Here is a 20,919-nt window from a genome sequence, read left to right as displayed (position 1 = left end):
GCAACTAAAGCAAGGCTCAGGTGGAAATTTATAACTCTAATGCATATACTTAAAAAGAATGTTTTTTGACAAGGATACAAAGAAACTAGATCTCTCATACTTGGCTGGTGGAAATGTAAACTGGTACTCTGGAAAATAGTTTGGCAGCTTCTTATAAAACCACACAAGCATTTACCATAAAGCCCAGCAATCACATCCTTGGGCATTGTTTTCCAGAGGAGTGAAGGTATTTTTCAGACAAATACCTCTTTATAAATGTTTATAATAGCTTTATTAGTAAAAGCCGAAAACTGGGAATAACCCAAAGGTCTTCACTAGGTAAATAAACAAACTGTGATACATGCATACAGTGGAATACCACTCAACAATAAAAAAGAATGAATAGTGATAAATGTAACAACTTGGCTAGATCTCAAGGGCATTGTGCTTAGTGCAAAAAAAGCACATTTCATGTAACATTGCATAACAACTATACTTAAATTTTTTTTAATTCAAAAAAATCTAATTTCAGAAGGTCACATACTATATGATTCCATCTATTTAACATTCTCAAATTGACAAAGCTGTGTGGGGGGAAATAGAGAACAGATTGATGGTTGCTAAAGGACAGGGTTGGGGGTAGGAGAGGGTGAGTGGGACTACAGAGGGGGCAGCAGGGGGGAGTTCCTTTGTGTATCTTGCGTATCCAATTCTGTATCTTGATTGTGTGCAATTGCACGAATCTATACATGTGACCAAAGTGCGCAGAATGCCCCCCTCTCACACACAAAAGTGTATGTTAAAAGTAGTGAAAACAGGGGCTCCTGGCCGGCTCTGTTGGAAGAGCATGTGACTCTTGATCTCGGGATCATGAGTTTGAGCCCCAAGTTGAATGTAGAGATTACTCAAGTAAATAAAACAAAAAAAAAGTGATGAAAACGAAATATGGTATGTAGTCTAGTTGCCATGCTATGCTAACGTCAGTTTCCTGGTTTTGATATTGTACTTCAGTTATTTAAGTTGTCCTCAAAGGTAGAAGCTGGGTGAAAGGGTTCAAAGACTCTATGTACTAGTGTTGCAACTCCTTGGGAGCCTTGTGAGTGTAATTATTTCAAAATTAGAAGTTTAAAAAAGTTTTAAAGCATATTTGAAAATCAATGATCTAAGCTTCCACCTCAAGAGGCTAAATGAGAAAAACAAATTAAATCCAAAGCAAGTGGAAGGAGGGGCACCTAGGTGGCTCAGCTGGGTAAGAATTTTGACTCTTGATTTCCACTCAGGTCCTGATCTCATGGTTCATGGGATTGAGCCCTGTGTCAGGTTCTGTGCTGACAGCGTGGAGCCTACTTGGGATTCTCTCACTCCTTCTCTCTGTCCCTCCCCTCGTCGCATGCAGGTGTGTGCTCTCTCTCAAAATAAATAAACATTAAAAAAAAAGAGAAGAAAGTGGAAGGAAACAGATAATAAAGAGATTTCAATAAAATAATAGATATATGTTATTTCTATAAAATTTTGATGCCTGGTAGTGTAAGTTTTCATTCTTCAAGATTGCTGTGGTTATTCTAGGTCTTTTGCATGTCCTTTTAAAAAAGATTTTATTTTTAAGTAATCCCTATACTCAGCATGGGACTTGAACTCACAACCCTGGGTTTAAGAGTCACATGCTCTACTCTAAGTAAAATAAGCCTCCTAAAAAAGAAAAAAAAAGTCACATGCTCCACTGACTAAGCCAGCCAGATGCCCCAGCATGTCCTTATTAAGTTTAGAATTAGCTTGTCAAATTCCACAAAAGGACCTTCCTGTGATTTTGATGGGCAACATGTTGTATCCATAGACCAATTTTACGAGAACTGGCATTACAACATTTTCTCTGTACTATTGAGTGTTCTAACCATGAAGATTTATTAAGATTTCATTTGTTCAAATTTTAAAAATTTCTTTCAGCAGTATTTTGTAGTTTTCAGCATAAAGGTCTTATCTATCTTTGTCAGATTTATTCCCAAGTATTTGATGGGTTTGGTGCCATTAGTTTTGTTTTTTAGTTCCATTTTCTACTTGTGTGTTACTAGTGTCCAGAAGTCAGTGCAACCGCTCAAGGACATCAGTTTCCTGTTTGGCTTCACCATCCTAGCATGTCAGAGTCACACAATGGCTGCTGCCTCCTCAGGTCTGGAATCTACCTTCCTGGGAGGAAGAAGAAGCAAGTGACAAGATGGAAGGGATAGCACCTAGATCAGGAAAGAAAAATATTCCCAGAAATCTCTACAGTCTTCTGTTTCATTTCAGTCATCAGAACTGGGTCTAGTTACTCCTAGATGCCGGGGAGGTGAAGATGGAATTTTTAAGCTGGGTACATTGCTGCTCCAAACAAAATCTGAGTTCTGTTGGTAAATCCTAGAGGAGAATAGTAGGTGGGAAGCTAGCAGTGACAGCCACAGTGTAGAAAAGGATTTAGTACTTTCATAAGACCATGTACTCCTTGAACCCTCTCACTATGGTTTTTCTAAACAGTTTTTATTTAATTTAGTGTTTTATGTTATTTTGGCTATGTAAATATTATTCCACACTGATCTGTGTGGTGTGCTATGATTGAATTTCCTCTCTTGGTCAACTTTTGTGTTTTTCTTGGAGTTATTGTGGTTTCTTGTTTTTGTTTGCTTAGTTTTCTATGTCACTGTCTCTAACTCTTCCTAAACTTTCCAACAGAATTGCAAAACCTCACTAAAAAAAGAATTTTTTTTTCATGCAGTCAGACACATGGTTTCCCTTTTTTTCACCCTTAGATTCTTCTTTCCTGGAGACTTTTTGTAACCTTACTCAGTCTGAACTAGGATTTTTTTTCTCTAAGCATTCTGAAATTTTTTTTAGTCTCTCCCTGTGTCCCTGTTGTCTCTAGTTCTTATGGTTTAATCCTTCATTTTCGTTGATTATATTTTCCAGTAGCCTCCTGACAAAGCAGCCATAGGAAGTACATTTTTTCAGGCATTGGGTAAAACACCTTTATTCCCTCCTTGCACTTGATTGATACAATTTTTATGGGAAAGAATTCTAGATTGATAATAATGACCCCTCATTAGTGTGAAGGCATCACTTTATCATGTTTAGCTTCTTGTGCCGCTTTTGAAAGTCTAATTAAAGATTCTGATTTCTTTCTTTCTTTCTTTCTTTCTTTCTTTCTTTCTTTCTTCCTCTCTCTTGGTGACACTGTAGCCTTTTTCCTCTATGAAAGTTTTTAAGATATTTTTGTTCTTGGCATTCTAAAATTTCCCAATTATATGCCCTGGTAAGGATTTTTTCAAATACATTGTGCTGGGTATTTTTAATCTAGATGCTTATGTTCTTCAGTCCTGGACATTGTCTTCTATTACTTCCTGGTGGAAAGTACTGTCTCTTTCTAGAAGTCCTGCCCAGTTGATTATTGAACTACAGTGAATTATGTCTCTAATTTCATTAGCTTTTTAAAAATTCTACTTTTTAGGAGATTTCTGCAACTTTATCTTCCAACTCTTTTGTTCAATTTTAAATTTCTTCTATTGCAATTTTAATTTCCAAAAGCCATCTGTATTCGTTTTTTTTTAAATAATGTCATTGTTTTATAGGTACAATATCTTTTCAAACATGCTAAGTATAATTTTAAATAAATAAATTTTCTTCAGCTCTCTGCTTTGTCTCAATGTCCTTCAAGTTTCTTCTTCTTCTTTATTTTATTTTATTTTATTTTTTGCTTGTTTTGCCTGTCTTTCAAAGTTAAGGGGTTTCCTTAAACATCTGATGATTTTGAGCTGACTATTCATCTTTAACAGTGAGGTATTAAAAAATTGTGGATGTGAGGTGTGACTTTTTAACTCAGAAGGCTCCAATGTAAGGTGTTCAGAGGAGTTCAGCCATTTGTGTCAGAATCCAAATGTCACTGTCTTTTATCAAGCCCTGTCTATTTCTCTAGAAAAGAATGCCAATTTCCTGCCGACTGTCATCTGCATCAGTCTGGGACCAAATGACAGACATGGGCTCGGTTGGAGATGGTGCCTCAGTCTTTAGGTGGTAATCTTTTACTTGGTTACCAAGGTTTCAGAAAAGTTCAGGATAGCTGAACAATGCCGGGGTTAGGGGTACCAGACTCCACACAGTTGAAAATCTGCATACAACTTTTGGCTCCCCAAAAATGTAACTATAAATACTCTACTGTTGACTGGAAGTCTTACCAATAATAAAAGCAGTTGATTTACACACATACGTATTGTATGTTATATGTATCATATACCATGTTCTTACAATAAAATAAACTAGACAAAAAATATTATTAAGAAAATCATGAGAGGATGGGGCGCCTGGGTGGCTCAGTCGGTTAAGCATCCGACTTCAGCTCAAGTCACGATCTCATGGTTTGTGGGTTCGAGCCCTGCATGGGGCTCTGTGCTGACAGCTCGGAGCCTGGACCCTGCTTAGGATTCTGTGTCTCCCTCTCTCTTTCTCTCTCTCTCTCTCTCTCTCTCTCTTCCTCCCCCACTCAAGCTCTGTTTCTCTCTCTCTTTCAAAAAGTAAATGAACATTAAAAAATTTTTAAAGAAACTCATAAGAGGATGGAGCACCTGTGTGGCTCAGTCGGTTAAGCATCAAACTTCAGCTCAGGTCATGATCTCACGGTTTGTGGGTTTGAGTTCTGCATTGGGCTCTGTGCTGACAACTGGATCCTGCCACAGATTCTGTGTCTCAACCTCTCTCTGCCCCTCCCTCGCTTGTGCTCTCTCTGTCTTTCAAAAATAAATAAAAGTTAAAAAAAAATAAAAGAAAATCATTAAGAAGAAATACATTTTATAGTACTGCACTGCATTTATGGGAAAAAAATCCACATATAAAGGGACCCAAATAATTCAACTCCATGTTGTTCAAGGTCAACTGTTAGACTTTCAAGTGGGTTCCCTATGTTGAGGCCCATGCCTTACCCCATCTTTTGCTGAAGCTGAAGCCTCTAATTTCTGAGTATATTAGCTGTCTGGAGCTGCCATGACAAACTAACATAGACTTCAGTTTAAACAACAGAAATGTGTTTTCTCATGGTTTTGGAGGCTCAAACTCCAAGATCAAAATGTTGGCAGGATTAGTTTGTTCTGAACCCTCTCTCCTTGAGTGTAAATACTTATCTTTTCTCTGTATCCCCACCTGGTCTCCCTCTTCTTTGTATAAGGACATCAACCTTTTGGATTAGGGCCCACTGTAAATAACTTAATTTGAACTGAATCATGTCTGTAAAGACTACCTCCAAATACAGTCACATTCTGAAGTTCTGAGGGTTAGAACTTTAACATATGAATTCTGTGGGGGGACAGAATCCAGCCCATAACCCTCACATATTCAAGATGCCACTGATTGGTTCTCTTGTTATTTTCTTTCTCTCTGCAAGTATTTGATATTATATTTCTCAGTTCTGTTAATATCTTTACCTGATCCCCAGCTTTTGAAACTTCCTGACATCTCTCTGCTGGATTATCCGTTATTAATTTGACAGCCTTACCTCCCTCTTCTGCATCACAGGGGGGAAGCCTAGAATTACACTTCTAGGAACCTCTTTCTTAGTGTTTGCTAACATGAGGTACTCATAAAGAATTTGGAAGATAAAAGAGACCTTTTTATTTTTTGTTTTCAGTTGTGGGCAGACAGAGGAGCAAACAGTGGGACCTGAAGTTCTCACTAGCTTCCCAGCAAGCTACTAAAGTCACTTCTTTTAGTGCTGTGGGTAGTTGAGAAGACATTGGGTCCTCCCAGAGCTCTCGAGCAGCGCTGGGATTTAGGGTGAGAGGTAAGTAAGGCAGGGTCTTCCAAGGGTAGCATCAGGGTCTGTTTTTATTTAAAATTTTGACCTTTTGTTCATCATGGATTTTTTTCCTTAATTTTGTTTTTTTTTCTCTAAATATTGCACTAAAATGTTCTTTATTTGCAGAAGTAAATTGTGATGGTTTATTTATGCATCAGCTGGACTGGGATCAGGGATGCCCAGGTAGCTGGTAAAACATTATTTCCGGATGTGTCTGTGAGGGTGTTTCTGGAAGAGATTTGAACCGGTGCACTACCTAAAGAAGATGGCACTCACTAAGGTAGGTGGGCACCATCCAATCCACTGAGGGCCTGAATAGAACAAAAATGCAGAGGAAGGGTAAATTCTATTTTTTTACCTGAGCTGGGACATTCCTCTTCTCCTGGTCCCAGACATTGGCACCTCTGGTTGTTAATGCCATTGGCTTTATGATTCTGAGGGCTTTGGACTCAATTATACCACCAGCTTTCCTGATTCTCTAGCTTGCAGACAGCAGATGGCAGGACTTCTCCGCCTCCATAACCATATGAGCCAATTCCTAGAATAAATCAACAGATAGATAGATAGATATACAGGTATATATGTTGGTCTGTTTCCCTACAGAACCTAATACATAGTGTTTTGGTGCTCTCTTCAAGTTTGTGTCCAAGGCGATTGCCTCTCTCGCCTGACCCTACACCTGGTCTTGCCTTCGGGAATGCACAGAGCTTCTAGGTCAGTCCTGGGATTCACTCACTTTGGTGCTGCAGGCTGAGATTGATGACAGTGGCTTGCTTGCCCTGCATTCCTCAGCTTTCCAATGATGGAGTAAGCCTCAAAATCCCCCTTCCTTCTCAAAATACATAGAGTGGCTTCTGTTCTGATGGAAACTTGATGCATGCAATCTTTCATCAACTGTATTCTCTCTGATCTCTCTTTTGTGGATTTTACTCTCATGTCAGTAATGTTTTGGTAGGGAGCAGAGGAAAATTTATATGTTTAATCTGCACATTTTTCTAGAAATCCATCTATCCTCAAATTCCCAAACTTCTGAATCATGTGAACAATTACTTATCACCCATTGCATCATAGCAAATCATCACTGATAGCACCTTCTCCATTTTTGTGAGAATTTAAATCTACAGAGTTCCTCCTCCTCCTCATGGCCACAAGGTCCTACCTTATCTGACCTCTTGCCCATCCCCTCCAACTCATCTTTGGCCAGTTTCTGCTTTGTTCGATTTGTTGCAGCCACCCTGACCTCCTGCTCTTCCTCAAACACGCCAAACTCATCCTCAGTTCGGAGTTTTTGCATTACCTCCTCCTCCCTCCATCTGGAATGGTCTTCCCTAGATTTTCCATAGCCTCTGTCCCCTTGCTTCATTCAGTTCTCTGTTCAAATGTCCCTCTTGGGAGAGGCCTCCCTTCTTACCTATCTCCTTACTAGGTTTTAGTTTTCCTTCAAAGCAATTGTTGGTAGTTGAAATTATATATTTGTTCATTTGCTTATTTTCCTTCTGGAATGGAAAATACTTTGTATTTTGACTGTTGCATCCCCAGAATCTTGAACAGGTGCCTACCACATAGTGAGCTCTCCAATATTACTTGAGTGTTTACACTGGAATGGATCTCACAATCCTCTGATTTTGGCAAACAAGTTAGAGGTTTTCTTTTTTACTTTTCCAGGGCGTTCTGGTGTCATTCAGGCAGTCTACAACTACCCCCAAGGTCTCCATTCCACTGTTCCTGACTCCGGTCTGTGATGGTCTTACCGTTTCCCAGGAGGACTTCTGGCATCTGTCCTACGTCACATGAGGGAGGGTCAGACTCCCCCTCCATTCTGACATGTTTGATCTAAGAGACCTGGAAGCCGAGAGCCCCAGTGGGAGCCCTCTGTACCAAACAAGCACATCAGTGGCTGCTCAAGATGTCCAGAGGTAATCTCTCTCACAAAGGGATTCTTATTTCCTCTACCGTTCTCAAGTCTTCCTTACAAAAAATATTGATTATTCAATATTATTTTTTACATCTACCCCCCCTTTTTAACTTAACTGCATTTTAATACACTTTTTTTTACATTGGAATAATTTAACATGTCCAGAGTACAGAGTTCCTATATAAAATTACCCAGTGCCCACCCCCCCAACAAGGTGAACATCTCCATGTAGCCATGATACATTTGTTAAGACTAAGAAGTTAGCATTGGCATAGCTCAAGTCCAGGTTTTATTTGTATTCCATCAGGCTTTCCATGAAAACCCTTTTCATATTGCAGGATCTAATCTGGGTACCTCACTACATTTAGGCATTGTATCTTCTTAAAGTCCTTTGGTCTTTTACAGCCTTTGATTTTACTGATCTTGACATTTTTGAAGAGCACTGGTCAGTGGTTTTGTAGATGTCTCTAAATTTGGGTCTATATGAAGTATTTCCTTATGATTAGACCAGAGTTAGTTTTTGGTGAAGAATACCATAGAGGTGAAGTGCCTTCTTCATCACACTGTACTAGGGTTTGATGTTAAACTTTATGTGTCAAATTGTTAGGGTCATGGGACACGCAAATATTTGGTCAAACAGTATTCTGGGTGTTTTTGGATGAAGGTAACATTTAAATTGTTAGCCTGAGTGAAGCAGATTATTCTTCCTGATTTGGATGGGCCACATTCAATCAGTTGAAGGCCCAAATAAAACACAAAGGTCAACCTTCCCTCAATTAAGGGGAATTCCTCCTGTCTGACTGTATGAGCTGGGATGTTGTTGTTGTTGTTTTTCCCCTGCCTTTGGACTTGAGCAAAAGCATTGGCTTTTCTTGCTGGCCTTTGGTTGGAAGTAGACCATTGGTTCTCTTGGGTTTCTAGCTTGATGACTACAAATCTTGGGACTTGTTAAACCTCCATAATCATGTGAGCCAATTACTTATAATAAATCTCTCCTTCTGTCTTTTGTTTCCCACAATCTCTGCTCCATCCTGTCTCTTGTTCTCTCTCTATATATATTAATGTATGTATATACACACACATGTCCTATCAGTTATGTTTCTCTGGAGAACCCTGATTACCACAAGGGGTTGCTTAATATCAACATGACTTATCCTTGATCAAGGTTAACCTTGGTTAAGGTAGTGGCTGCCAGCTCTCTGCACTCCAAAGTTGCTAATTTTCCCTTTCCACAATTTTTCATTGGAAATGAGTCACTAAGTCGAGCCCACATTCAAGGAATAAATATATTTTTAAATTTCATATCACTGTGGCAAGAAGATAATCAGTGTTGCCATAAATAGAGGGCGAATATAAAAATGAAGAGAGGAAAACAAAACAATCTAATTAAAATCTATCCAGATAGCTTGTCTGGTTACCCAACTATAAGTAACAAATTACCCCACAACCTAATGGGTTAAAACAACACAATAATTTATTTTGTCCATGAGTCTGTAACCTGGGCAGGGCTTGGAAGGGAAGACTTGTCTCTGCTGTACAGGCATCACTGGGTGGATTACCCACCTCCGGGATTGCTCACTTGCACGGCTGGCAGGTTGGTGCTGGTTTTCAGCTGGAGCTCAGCCAGGGCCTGGAGCTCAGGACTTTGGGCTTGGTTCCTCGTGGGCCTCTCAGTGTGGCCTGGGCTTCCTCATGGCATGGGTTCCAACAGTGAATATCCTAAGAAAGAACCAGAGAGACAAAATGTATATTGTGCTTTATGATCTGGCCTCAGAAGTCATATAGTGTCATTGTTGAATTCTGCTAGTCAAGAGAGTCATAAATGCCCACCAAGTTTCCAAAGGGAGCGGGGCATAGATTCTACCTCTCACCGGGGAGTAGCAAGGTTCCCAAAGATCACGTGGGATGTAAACTACAAAGTATTCCAACAGTGTTGCCTACTTAAGGCTCTGGACTAGAGTCCTGTTCCATTGGTGTTTAAAAAGAGACAGGGGTGGGGCGCCTGGGTGGCTCAGTCGGTTAAGTGTCCGACTTCGGCTCAGGTCATGATCTCGCGGTCCGTGAGTTCAAGCCCCGCATCGGGCTCTGTGCTGACAGCTCAGAGCCTGGAGCCTGTTTCGGATTCTGTGTCTCCCTCTCTCTCTGACCCTCCCCTGTTCATGCTCTGACTCTCTCTGTCTCAAAAATAAATAAATGTTAAAAAAAATTTTTTTAAATGTTTAAAAAAAAAATAAAAAGAGAGAGGGGTGCCTGGGTGGCTCAGTTGATTAAGAGTTTGACTTCAGCTCAGGTCATGATCTCACGGTTCATGGGTTTGAGACTCACTGCATCATTGCACATGTGTTTCTGTCTCCTTGGGGTTCCCTTACTCCCTTCTCTGCCTAGAAAATTCATTTTCACTTCTTTCAAACCCAGCTCATTCTCTGAGGCAAGAATAATAACATCCTCTTTGTTCTAGCCCTTATTTATCCCTTGCATTACAATTTCTCTGAGACTTGTTTGGCTTTCCACGTTCACTCACTATATTTTGAATCCCTAAAGCATAAGAACCACATGTAATTTATAATTATAAATTTTTGTCCATTTTACCTCTTGTTGTAACACCCTACCCCCACTATATTTCCTATCTGGCCAACTCCTATTCATCCTTAAAAACCCAGTCTGGCTAACACTTTCTAAATGAAGTGCTTGTTATCTCCTCCCAACTGAATTACTGATTTCATCTTCTGTAATCTCACAGGATCTCATTTGCATCTCTAGGACAATCAATGTCTGGGTGTTAGAATGCAATTCTTTAGATGGATGCCAATCATTCAGGGCTGGGAATAAGTTAAATCATCCTTGTCCTAGACCAGTTCCCCAGCACCAGACCCTGAGATGAGAATTTGTGTGAAGTGATTTATTCAGGAAGACCTCTTAGAAGAAACTCGTTAAGAGGTGAGGGGAACAGGTCATGGAAAAGGAAGAAGTCAAGGAAGGATGGGATCAGGGGAAAGGTCTCAGGAAGAGTACCTTTAGTCTAATCCTGGAGGGAGTTCTGGAATGTTCCACCTCATGACTTGTCATGACTGGAGGCAGGGAAGCTAGCTTCCACACTCCCGCACTGTCATTGGCTGAGGGCCATTCCAGAAAACATAAACCCTAGGCACTTCCAGGTTTCTGTGTGAGCAGACAACCCAGTGGCAGTAGCCCAAAAGCAGGTGCCAGAAGACAATCACAGGTGCAGCCATTTGTAGTAAAGTACACAGCTGGGGATGGGCACACAGAAAAGGCAAAAGGATCCCACAGGTTCCAGGTAGGGCACCAGCTACAATCTTGGATCTTAGTGAATGTCCTTGGAGACAAGAAATGGGTAGGGAGCAGGGGAGGCCATCACCACACCAATGATGACAGAGTCACAAATTGAGGAATATATTTAACTTGCCTCCATGGCCCTGAGCTAAAATGAAAATAAAACCATGAGATAATTTTTTGTAAGGTTTTGCTAGTAAACTGGAAAACATGGGTGATTTTCTAAAAGATAAAATGACTGAAATTAATTCAAGAGGAGAAAGAAAATTCAGACAGGCCAATATTCATGGATGAAAATTACAAAATATTTCAAAGAACTGCCTGCTCTACCAGAACTAGAGAGTAAATTAGGTGAATTTTATAGTCCTTTGAAAACACATCCTTTGAAAACAGGTCCAGACCTAAAGAAATAGGGACATTTCACAATTGTGTTTAAAGAGCTGGTAAAACGGAAACCTGACAAGGATACTGAGCACACACACATGGCCTTCAGGCTGGCTTTCTTATAAAAATAGATATAAAATTCTGTATGAAATGTTATCAAGCAGACAAAGCAATACACTTGATGTTACCAGTATGGTGCACCACAGGAATAGGTTACAGTGGGCATTTGTCATTTCGGGCTGCCTGGCATTCAGTGGTGCTCCTTTTGGAGGGAATCTCAAGATAGAGGGGAGGCAGGTCAGTCTCCCACGAGGGAAGCTATAGGGCATTATGGTCCTTTCCCTATGTCTCAGCAGCTCATGACCAGAACTAGGATCTAGCCCAATCAGTGGATGCTTCCACTTTGGGCTTAGGATTTTGAAGCCGTGATGGCAAAAGTTCAAGGACAATCAGATATTATTCAAGATTATTCAGAGTGGCTATGGCAGAACCAAGAGTCCAGAGTGTGGCTGCCACCGTCAAATGGTGGTAACAGTCTTAGTGGCAGTAGTATGTTCAGCATCATCGATGGTGCCATCTTAGGTAGAATTTTCTGGAGCAGGTCTCTGGCTACAACGTACTTTCTTCTTTGGTTTCCCAGTCTGATTCTGAAGCTTTTCTGAGTGTTCTGTGAGTTGCTTTATAGCCACCCTTCCAAGAAACCCTTTTTCTGCTTAAATTAGCTAAAATAGTTTATGTTGTTCGTTACCCAAAACCTATGATGGGTAACCATCAAAACCCTAGAGGAGAAAGCAGGAAAAGACCTCTCTGACCTCAGCCGTAGCAATCTCTTACTTGGCACATCCCCAAAGGCAAGGGAATTAAAAGCAAAAATGAACTACTGGGGCCTTATGAAGATAAAAAGCTTCTGCACAGCAAAGGAAACAACCAACAAAACTAAAAGGCAACCAACGGAATGGGAAAAGATATTTGCAAATGACATATCGGACAAAGGGCTAGTATCCAAAATCTATGAAGAGCTCCCCAAACTCCACACCCGAAAAACAAATAACCCAGTGAAGCAATGGGCAGAAAACATGAATAGACACTTCTCTAAAAGAAGACATCCGGATGGCCAACAGGCACATGAAAAGATGCTCAACGTCGCTCCTCATCAGGGAAATACAAATCAAAACCACACTCAGATATCACCTCACGCCAGTCAGAGTGGCCAAAATGAACAAATCAGGAGACTACAGATGCTGGAGAGGATGTGGAGAAACGGGAACCCTCTTGCACTGTTGGTGGGAATGCAAATCGGTGCAGCCGCTCTGGAAAACAGTGTGGAGGTTCCTCAGAAAATTAAAAATAGACCTACCCTATGACCCAGCAATAGCACTGCTAGGAATTGACCCAAGGGATACAGGAGTCCTGATGCATAGGGGCACTTGTACCCCAATGTTTATAGCTGCACTTTCAACAATAGCCAAATTGTGGAAAGAGCCTAAATGTCCATCAACTGATGAATGGATAAAGAAATTGTGGTTTATATACACAATGGAGTACTACGTGGCAATGAGAAAGAATGAAATATGGCCCTTTGTAGCAACGTGGATGGAACTGGAGAGTGTGATGCTAAGTGAAATAAGCCATACAGAGAAAGACAGATACCATATGTTTTCATTCTTATGTGGATCCTGAGAAACTTAACAGAAACCCATGGGGGAAGGGAAGGAAGAAAAAAAAAAGAGGTTAGAGTGGAAGAGAGCCAAAGCATAAGAGACTCTTAAAAACTGAGAACAAACTGAGGGTTGATGGGGGCTGGGCGAGAGGGGAGGGTGGGTGATGGGTATTGAGGAGGGCACCTTTTGGGATGAGCACTGGGTGTTGTATGGAAACCAATTTGACAATAAACTTCATATATTGAAAAAAAATTATTAAAAAAAAAGATTAACTTGTGTTAGGCATCAGTGAAAATTGTGGAACTGGAAAATCTAAATTCCCTCCACAAAACTAACAAAAACTGTCATAGTCAGCTTTGTCACAACTCTGCAGAATACTTGAAAGTTTATAAAATCCAAGCAAACATCTATAAAGAAAAATATGATCAAAAGAAAAAAAAAAGCAAAAAAAAAAAAAAAAACAAACCTATGATGGGTATACAGGTCAAAGGTTAAAAAAAAACAACACAGAAACAAAACCAAAACCAAACAAATATATGCCCATCACTGTTGATGCCCAGAGGGCATTTGGTAAAATTCAAGATCCATTTCTGATAATAACACTTTCTGAAGGAGGAAGAAATGGATACCACTTTAATGCAATAAATAATATATATCTCAAACCAAAAGCAAGCATCATGCTTAATGGTAAAACACTGGAAGCCTTGCTGTTAATGTCAGGAACAATGCAGGCTTTCCCACTCTCATTAATATTACTTAACAGAATTCCAGATGGGCAATTAGATGAGAAAAGCATAAAGATAAGGTACAAGTATTATAAAGGAAGAGGCCAAGTTATTATCTCCTGCATTGATATGAATTCCTGAAAAACTCCAGAGCATCAACGGAAAATTCTGAGGAAGAACTAAAGTAAATCAAGGTGGCTTGTTACAAAAATAACTGTCTTGGGGCGCCTGGGTGGCTCAGTCTGTTAAGCTTCCGACCTCTTGATTTCGGCTCAGGTCATGATCTCAGGGTCATGAGACTGAGCCCCACACCAGGCTCCTGCTGAGCATGGAGCTCATTTGAGACCCTCTCTCTTTCTCCCTTTGCCCCTCTCCCTGCTCAGATGTTCTCTCTCTCTCAAAAAAAAAAAACAAAAACAAAAAACTTTGTGGGCACCTGGGTGGCTCAGTCAGTTAAGCATCTGACTTTGGCTCAGGTCATGATCTCACGGTTAGTGAGTTCAAGTCCTGCATCAGGCTATCAGTGCAGAGCCTGCTTCAGATCCTCTGTCACCTTCTCTTTCTGCCCCTCCCCTGCTCCTGAGCACGCACCCTTTCCCTCTTTCAAAAATAAACATTAAAAAAAAAAAATTAAAACAGGGTGCCTGGGTGGCTCAGTAGGTTAAGCTTCTGACTTCAGCTCAGGTCATGATCTCATGGTTTGTGAGTTTGAGTCCCACACTGGGTTCTGTGCTGACAGCTCAGAACCTGGAGCCTGCTTCAGATTCTGTGTCTCCCTCTTTCTCTCTTTGCCTCTGCATCACTTGTGTTCTCTCTTTCTCAAAAATAAATAAATAAAACTTAAAAAAATTAAAACAAAGAACCAAAAAATTTTGTCCTAGAGACAACAGAAAATATAATATCCCATTCATAATAGCAACAGAGAGGAATAAACTCATTAATATTACACAGACCTATGGAAGGAAACTATACTATTTTGAGAGACATTAAAAGTCCTTGTATAATTTTTAAAAGACATACTTTATTCTCAGATAAGAAGATAAATATTGTGATGATGTCAACTTTCTTTAAATTAATCTATATAAATTAATTCCCCCAAAGGATTAAATTCATCTGAGAGAAAAAGCAAACAGCCAATAAAATACTGAGAGGTATGATCCTACCAAACATGGCAATATATTCTAAACCCATCTTATAGAGACACATCAATGAACTAGAACAGAATTTTTCAGAACTTAAATGTGTGTGGACTTTAATATGTGATAAAAAGTGACATTATAAAAGGGTGGGGAAAGGTTAGATAATTTTTTATAATGGTGCTGAGACAGCTGCCTAGCCATATAGGGTGGGGAAAAGGCAAGATCCCTACCTCATTTCTCACACAAAAATAAATTTCATACGGAGCCAACATTACAAGTAAAACAAAGGAAAGAAATATAAAGCATAGTAGCACTAAATGAAAACATTCTAAGTATTCTTATGATTTTGGAGTGGGGAAAGGCTGTTTTCTTAATCATGTATTCAAAAAAAAATCAGAAACTTTTATGAAAAAAACTGATCAACCTGACCATATAAAATAACTAAAATTTTCTATTTGATATGAAAACATTATAAATGTGGTAAAAGGTAAATAACCAACTGGTATAGACCAAGGAATAATGTAATTCATCTGCCAGGTGCTTTTATTAGCAGACATTTATAAAAGGAACACATCAAAGAAGAAATGGACACATGATATGGACAGGTAAATCATACCACTAAAAGTACAAATTGCTAAAAAAAAAAAAAAGGGCATTACTTAGTCATTTTCTTGACTGTAAACAACAGAAACTGACACAGGTTAGTTTCAGCAGTAAAGGAATTTATAGGAAGCCTATCAGGCTAGCTCACACAATAAACAGAGCCAGAGAAACAGGCTTGGGCAGAAACCTAGGGAGGCAGACACCAGTAAGAACTTGCCTCTAGAGCAGCCAGTTGGACCCTCACTGCCACCACTGGATCCTCTGCTGAATACAGAGCCACCAGATTCACTAATTTGCTGTATTGTCTCCAACTAACCTTATGTAGATACTTCCAGAGCCAAGGCCCAAGTGGAAGCATCTGATTGCCCTTGCTTTAGGTCACCTGGGCTCTGGCAACCTGCTCCCAGCTCCTGCCCATTTTTCACAGTGGGAGCCTGCACTGTCCTAATTTGGGATCCTTTCCAAATAGGAAGTCTGTTTATCTAATTTTTTTAATGTTATGTTATTTATTTATTTAGAGAGTGTGTGAGCAGGGGAGGAGGATGAGGTAGAGGAGGAAGAGGAGGAGGAGGAGGAGGAGGAGGAGGAGGAGGAGGAGGAGGAGAGAATCCCAAGCAGGCTCTGTGGTGTGAGCACAGAACCCGATGCAGGGCTCAAACTCACAACTGGGAGATCAAACCTGAGCCGAAATCAAGAGGTGGATGCTTAACTGACTGAGCCACCCAGGCACCCCAGAAGTCTTTTTAGATGTTAGCTAGCTGAAACAACAGTACGGAATGTTCTACTTCATTTCTACAAATAGGAACACATTAACAGGACATCTTCTGTTCCTCGAATTTGCCAGTATAAAAAAGACAGAAAAACTCAGCGCTGTCTTGGGACCGGAAAATACGTGCTCCCCAATCATTGTTGGCAGGATAAAACCTTTCTGGAGGTCAGCTTGACAATAGGTGTCAACATATGAAATGTGCATACCCTTTGATCCGAGGTATCAGTTTACGGAAATGGTTGCAGGGATGGACTAAGTTTGGATCATGATGAGAGTCACTGCATTGCTCTTTCTAATTTGTGTTTCCCTGGTTCAGCAGGGGTAAGCGGTGGGTACAGAGAGGGACGTGGAAGATTTACTATAGAATGTTGTTACGTTGTTTGGTGTGGGTCTTAAAAGAAAGACCATCTGCATGCTCCAATTAGGAATTATTTTCCAACCGTGTTCTGGCCAAGATAGGTAGGTTGGCTTTGGGGCTTTGTGGGACCAATAAACCTGTAATGGTGGGAGAGGCCAGACTGGGAAGGGGGTCACGTGTCCCACTAAGGAGTTTAGATGTATGGCTTCCAAATACATCTGTATGCTATTACGATGGCTACCTTACTAGATGTCCAATAATGAATAAGATGGCCTCTCCTGGGTGGAAGCCTACACTCCAGGGCAGGTGACAGATTGTAAGCTGACTTCTACTGTGGTAACATTACTGTCATGACTGAGAGGTGCCAAGAGAGCCTGCAGAAGGAACAAAGACAGGTTAGTTAAGCGGAGGCCCAAGGAAAGGTGTTTGGGATAGAGGAAACAGCTTGAGCAAAGGCCTACGTGTCTTCCCACCTGCCTGAGGGTGCTGAAGGAAGACCAAGACATTCCATCCTGCTGGGGACTGGAGGGCAACTCCAGCATGAGAAAATCAGAGAGAACTGTATTTTAGTGGGTTCCAGTGGAAACCAGCTTCAGGTTTGCAGCTGAACTACACTGATTACATTGTGGATTTTGCTACATGCTGGCAGGAAAATGTGTAAGTGGCATCCGGGCTAGGGGATGAGGTGATGTTCAATGCGGATGAGCCCGAGCTTGCCTCTGTCTGGTGGTGCTAAGCCAAAGAAGTCAGATCTGGTGATGGGCTCAGCCCTAATTTTTTTTTTTTTAATTTTTTTTTCAACGTTTTTTAATTTATTTTTGGGACAGAGAGAGACAGAGCATGAACGGGGGAGGGGCAGAGAGAGAGGGAGACACAGAATCGGAAACAGGCTCCAGGCTCCGAGCCATCAGCCCAGAGCCTGACGCGGGGCTCGAACTCACGGACCGCGAGATCATGACCTGGCTGAAGTCGGACGCTTAACCGACTGCGCCACCCAGGCGCCCCAGCCCTAATTTTTTTTAAAGCACACAGTGAGATGGCATTCCACGTGGCTTGCTTGGACTGGAGAGGAAGGCTTAGGCAATGGGGTCATATTCAGGCTAAGGCTCCAGTATAAAGAGAAACAGTGTGGTCAACTTCCACTGATCTTTGACTTCCAGTTTAGTAAATTTAAAAAAGTAACGTTTGTTAGCACCTGCTGTCTGCCAGCCATGTGTGACAGTAAAACAAAAGCATGATGACCTGGAAAGCAGTCAGCTGGACAGTCACGTGGACAAGGCCTGTTGGTAGATAAGGTCAAGGATCGTGTACAGCAGCTAGGAGAAAGCTCAGTGTTGACCAATTCCATATCTGTCTTGGGTTTAAATACCTACCCCTGATTAAAGTTGCTCAGTGTCTTAGTTTGGATTGTCCTTAGACCAGAGCCTGAGACAAAGACCTGGGTGCAGGTAGTGTATTTGGGAGGTGATCCTGGAAGCTAGAGTGAGGGAGTAGAGTAGGAAGAGGAAGACAGGGAAAGTGAGAAATCCAAGAAAGGGTGCCTTATTGAAGGTGGGCAACTGGGGCTCCATCCCTTTGGGAACTCTCTGAAGAATTCTGTTAGGTGCACCTTACAGTTGTCTCTCCAAAGGCTGAGATTCCTGGGAGCTTATCCGGTGACTGGTATTTCCCACTGGGTGAAGGTTGTCCCTGTTGGGGGAGGAAGAGTTGTTAATTCAAACTCCCCTCTGGTGAGAGTTCTTTGGCTTTGGAAAAAACCCTCCGGCAGGAAAGCAAAGAAGTAAACAGGAGGCATTTGAAGTGGGGATCATCACAGTGCAATGGTTTACACAGATTGTAGCGGTGGTTGAAATTGGAGATGGGCTCAGGGCATAAAATGTGGGGAGTGAAAAGCTTTTGCTATGCTCAATTTCTTTCTAAAGCAGTTTATTCATTCAACCAAACATTTATTAGAACCATGGTCAATGCTGGGCTCTATGGTCAGCAAAACAGATCTAGCCTCTGCCTTAAGAGCTAATAGTTTTTGGGGATTTTGAGCATGCAAGATGGTGCTATGAACATCTAAGTCCAAAATAAAGCAGTGCTAAAAAAAAAAATAAAATTAGAGAAAACTAATTGAGGGCTAACTTCTAAGTCAGTTTGACACTTAAGGAGACCACAGCTCCAAGACCCTTCCCACTGCCTAGAAACAAGCTAGTAAGCAAGCAAACAAACTTATAACACAATGGCTGGGTATTGTGATAACGTGTTGTCCAACTGCTTGAAATTCCACTAAAAGCTATTCCTTCCTTTTGTCCCTCCCTCACCCATGAGTTTCATATTTGAAAAAAACTCAAACATGTCTGCAAAGGCCAAGGGCCATTGCATTCAAACTTCAGTATGAATGATCAGATTGCTTTCTTCCTGGTGCTCAGATGAGCTCAAGGTGTGGTGAAGAATGGATATTTGAGTAGGAGGTGGGAATGTTGGTGATTTGGAGGCTAGTGCAGAGCACCCTGGGGGGTGTCACCATACAGTCCCTGTTTACTTGGTGTGGGTCGCTCTGGCAAAAGCCATTTACTCTGAAATTTGTTGTAAGGTGGATTTTTGTTTTAAAAAGGAGAAGGGTTCGCCCTTCCCTGATTTCTCTCTTATATAGTAAACAGGACTCAGGCCAAAGGTTAGCAAAGAGGAGAATCTATAGAGAGGAGGTCACAAACCAGTTAATTTTGAGATGAAGGCAGCCCAAATATGTACTTAAAAAAAATGTTTATTTTATTTTGAGAGAGGGAGAGAGAGAGAGGCAGGGAGAAAGGGAGAGAGAATCCCAAGCAGGCTCTGTGATGTCCGCACAGAGGCTGATGTAGGGCTCCACCTCCTGAACTAGTGAGATCATAACCTGAGTGGAAATCAAGAGTCTAATGCCTAAATGACTGAGCTACCCAGGAGCCCTAAGACATACTTTTCTCTTTTTTCTGCACTATTTTTTTGGCTGAAACATTTAAAAATAGGATTCCCAATTTCTCTTTAAGAAATTAGATGATCTGAGCCCTCGTTTTCACATGGGAACAACTGGATGGGGTTGAGAGTGGCAGCCACCCCCCTTAGAAAGATGTTGACTTGTAGTTGGTCAGTCCCCACCATTCCTTATATTCTCCCCAACACTGAGAACCAAGTCATTTGAAGTATTAATTGTCAATATGATGACTGAAACACCAAGATTCTTTGATATAACCCATCTTGGTCCCTGTGATTGTATGTGGGTCTGTGACCTTTCGTTTACAGGTCAAGCCTAGAGGCTTTGAAACAAATTTGGGTTTGAAATGGATACATCGTACCAATCTCAAAGGCATTGAGTTGAAAATTAAAGGAAATATTGCATGCTTAGCACAATGCTTGAAACATAGCAGCTATTATCAGCAACCGCGAGTAGAAAGTGCAAGAGGGCAGGCAGGAACTGTGTTAACGTCATACTTTGTCATGTTCCCAGCGCCTACAGTGCCTGGCGTATGTTGAATGAATGAATGAAGGTAGAGCTCAGCGGGGCTTTAAAGGCAGGTCTGCAAAGGAAGGTAATTCTGAGTATACGGTTTCACTGCGACCACAACGTGCCACCTGGAAGACAAGCCTATTGGGGCGTGCCAGACTCGGTGATGGCGTTCGGGTAGGCGCGCAGGCGGTCCGGGTCCCTCGGGAGCCGGGCAGGACTGGCTTGCTCAGAACTGTTCAGGGCCATATCCGTCACTTCTTCCACGGTCTGGTAAGGGGCGGCAACCTGATCTCCGCACTTTCTCAAGGCCTCCGCCATCAGATCAGAGGACCGAGACCCACCCCTGGGGTCCATCCCCGGGCACGAGCCCAGCGCTGTCCACCTTGCTGGGACCGTGCCCACATTAGACATGGCCTCTCTTGGACTTCACAAAGCGGGACCGCCCCGGAGCCGAGAGTCATCTCGTCTGGCTGGAGGGGCATATCCATTCCCACAATAAACATGGCAGCCACAACGGCTTCAGCGCCGGGCGGGCGGCGCCGGGAGGCGGGTCACGTGAGCGGCCCAGCTGGGCGGATCGCGCGCGCGCCCGCCCGCCCCGCCGGCCGCCGCTCGCTCGCTGGCTCGCTCGGCGGCGCTCTGAGGTGTGCGGGGCGTCGAGCCCCCCGGCCCGGTGAGGCGCGGCGCGGCGGGATGCGGCGGCGGCCGTGGCGGGGCCGCGGGCCGGGCGGGCGGACGAGGTGATGAGCGTCGGCGGCCGCCATGTCCAAGGTAACGGCGCCCGGGCCCGGGCCGCCGGCTGCGGCGGGCGGGA

At 42.1% G+C, this 20,919-nt stretch overlaps 1 protein-coding gene across 1 annotated transcript in view; it reads left to right on the top strand.

Annotated features, from left to right (window-relative positions):
- Positions 1-20,606: 20,606 nt before the first annotated feature.
- The window catches only part of USP31 (ubiquitin specific peptidase 31), a 69,223-nt gene continuing 68,910 nt past the window's right edge, over positions 20,607-20,919 (top strand). The window contains exon 1 of the mRNA XM_049639370.1: positions 20,607-20,845. Coding sequence (XP_049495327.1) covers positions 20,607-20,845 — 239 coding nt within the window. The remainder of the gene's footprint in view (positions 20,846-20,919) is intronic.

This window comes from Panthera uncia, chromosome E3 (genome assembly GCF_023721935.1).
Source record: "Panthera uncia isolate 11264 chromosome E3, Puncia_PCG_1.0, whole genome shotgun sequence".
NCBI lineage: Eukaryota > Metazoa > Chordata > Mammalia > Carnivora > Felidae > Panthera > Panthera uncia.
This window is presented reverse-complemented; position numbering and strand designations above follow the sequence as displayed.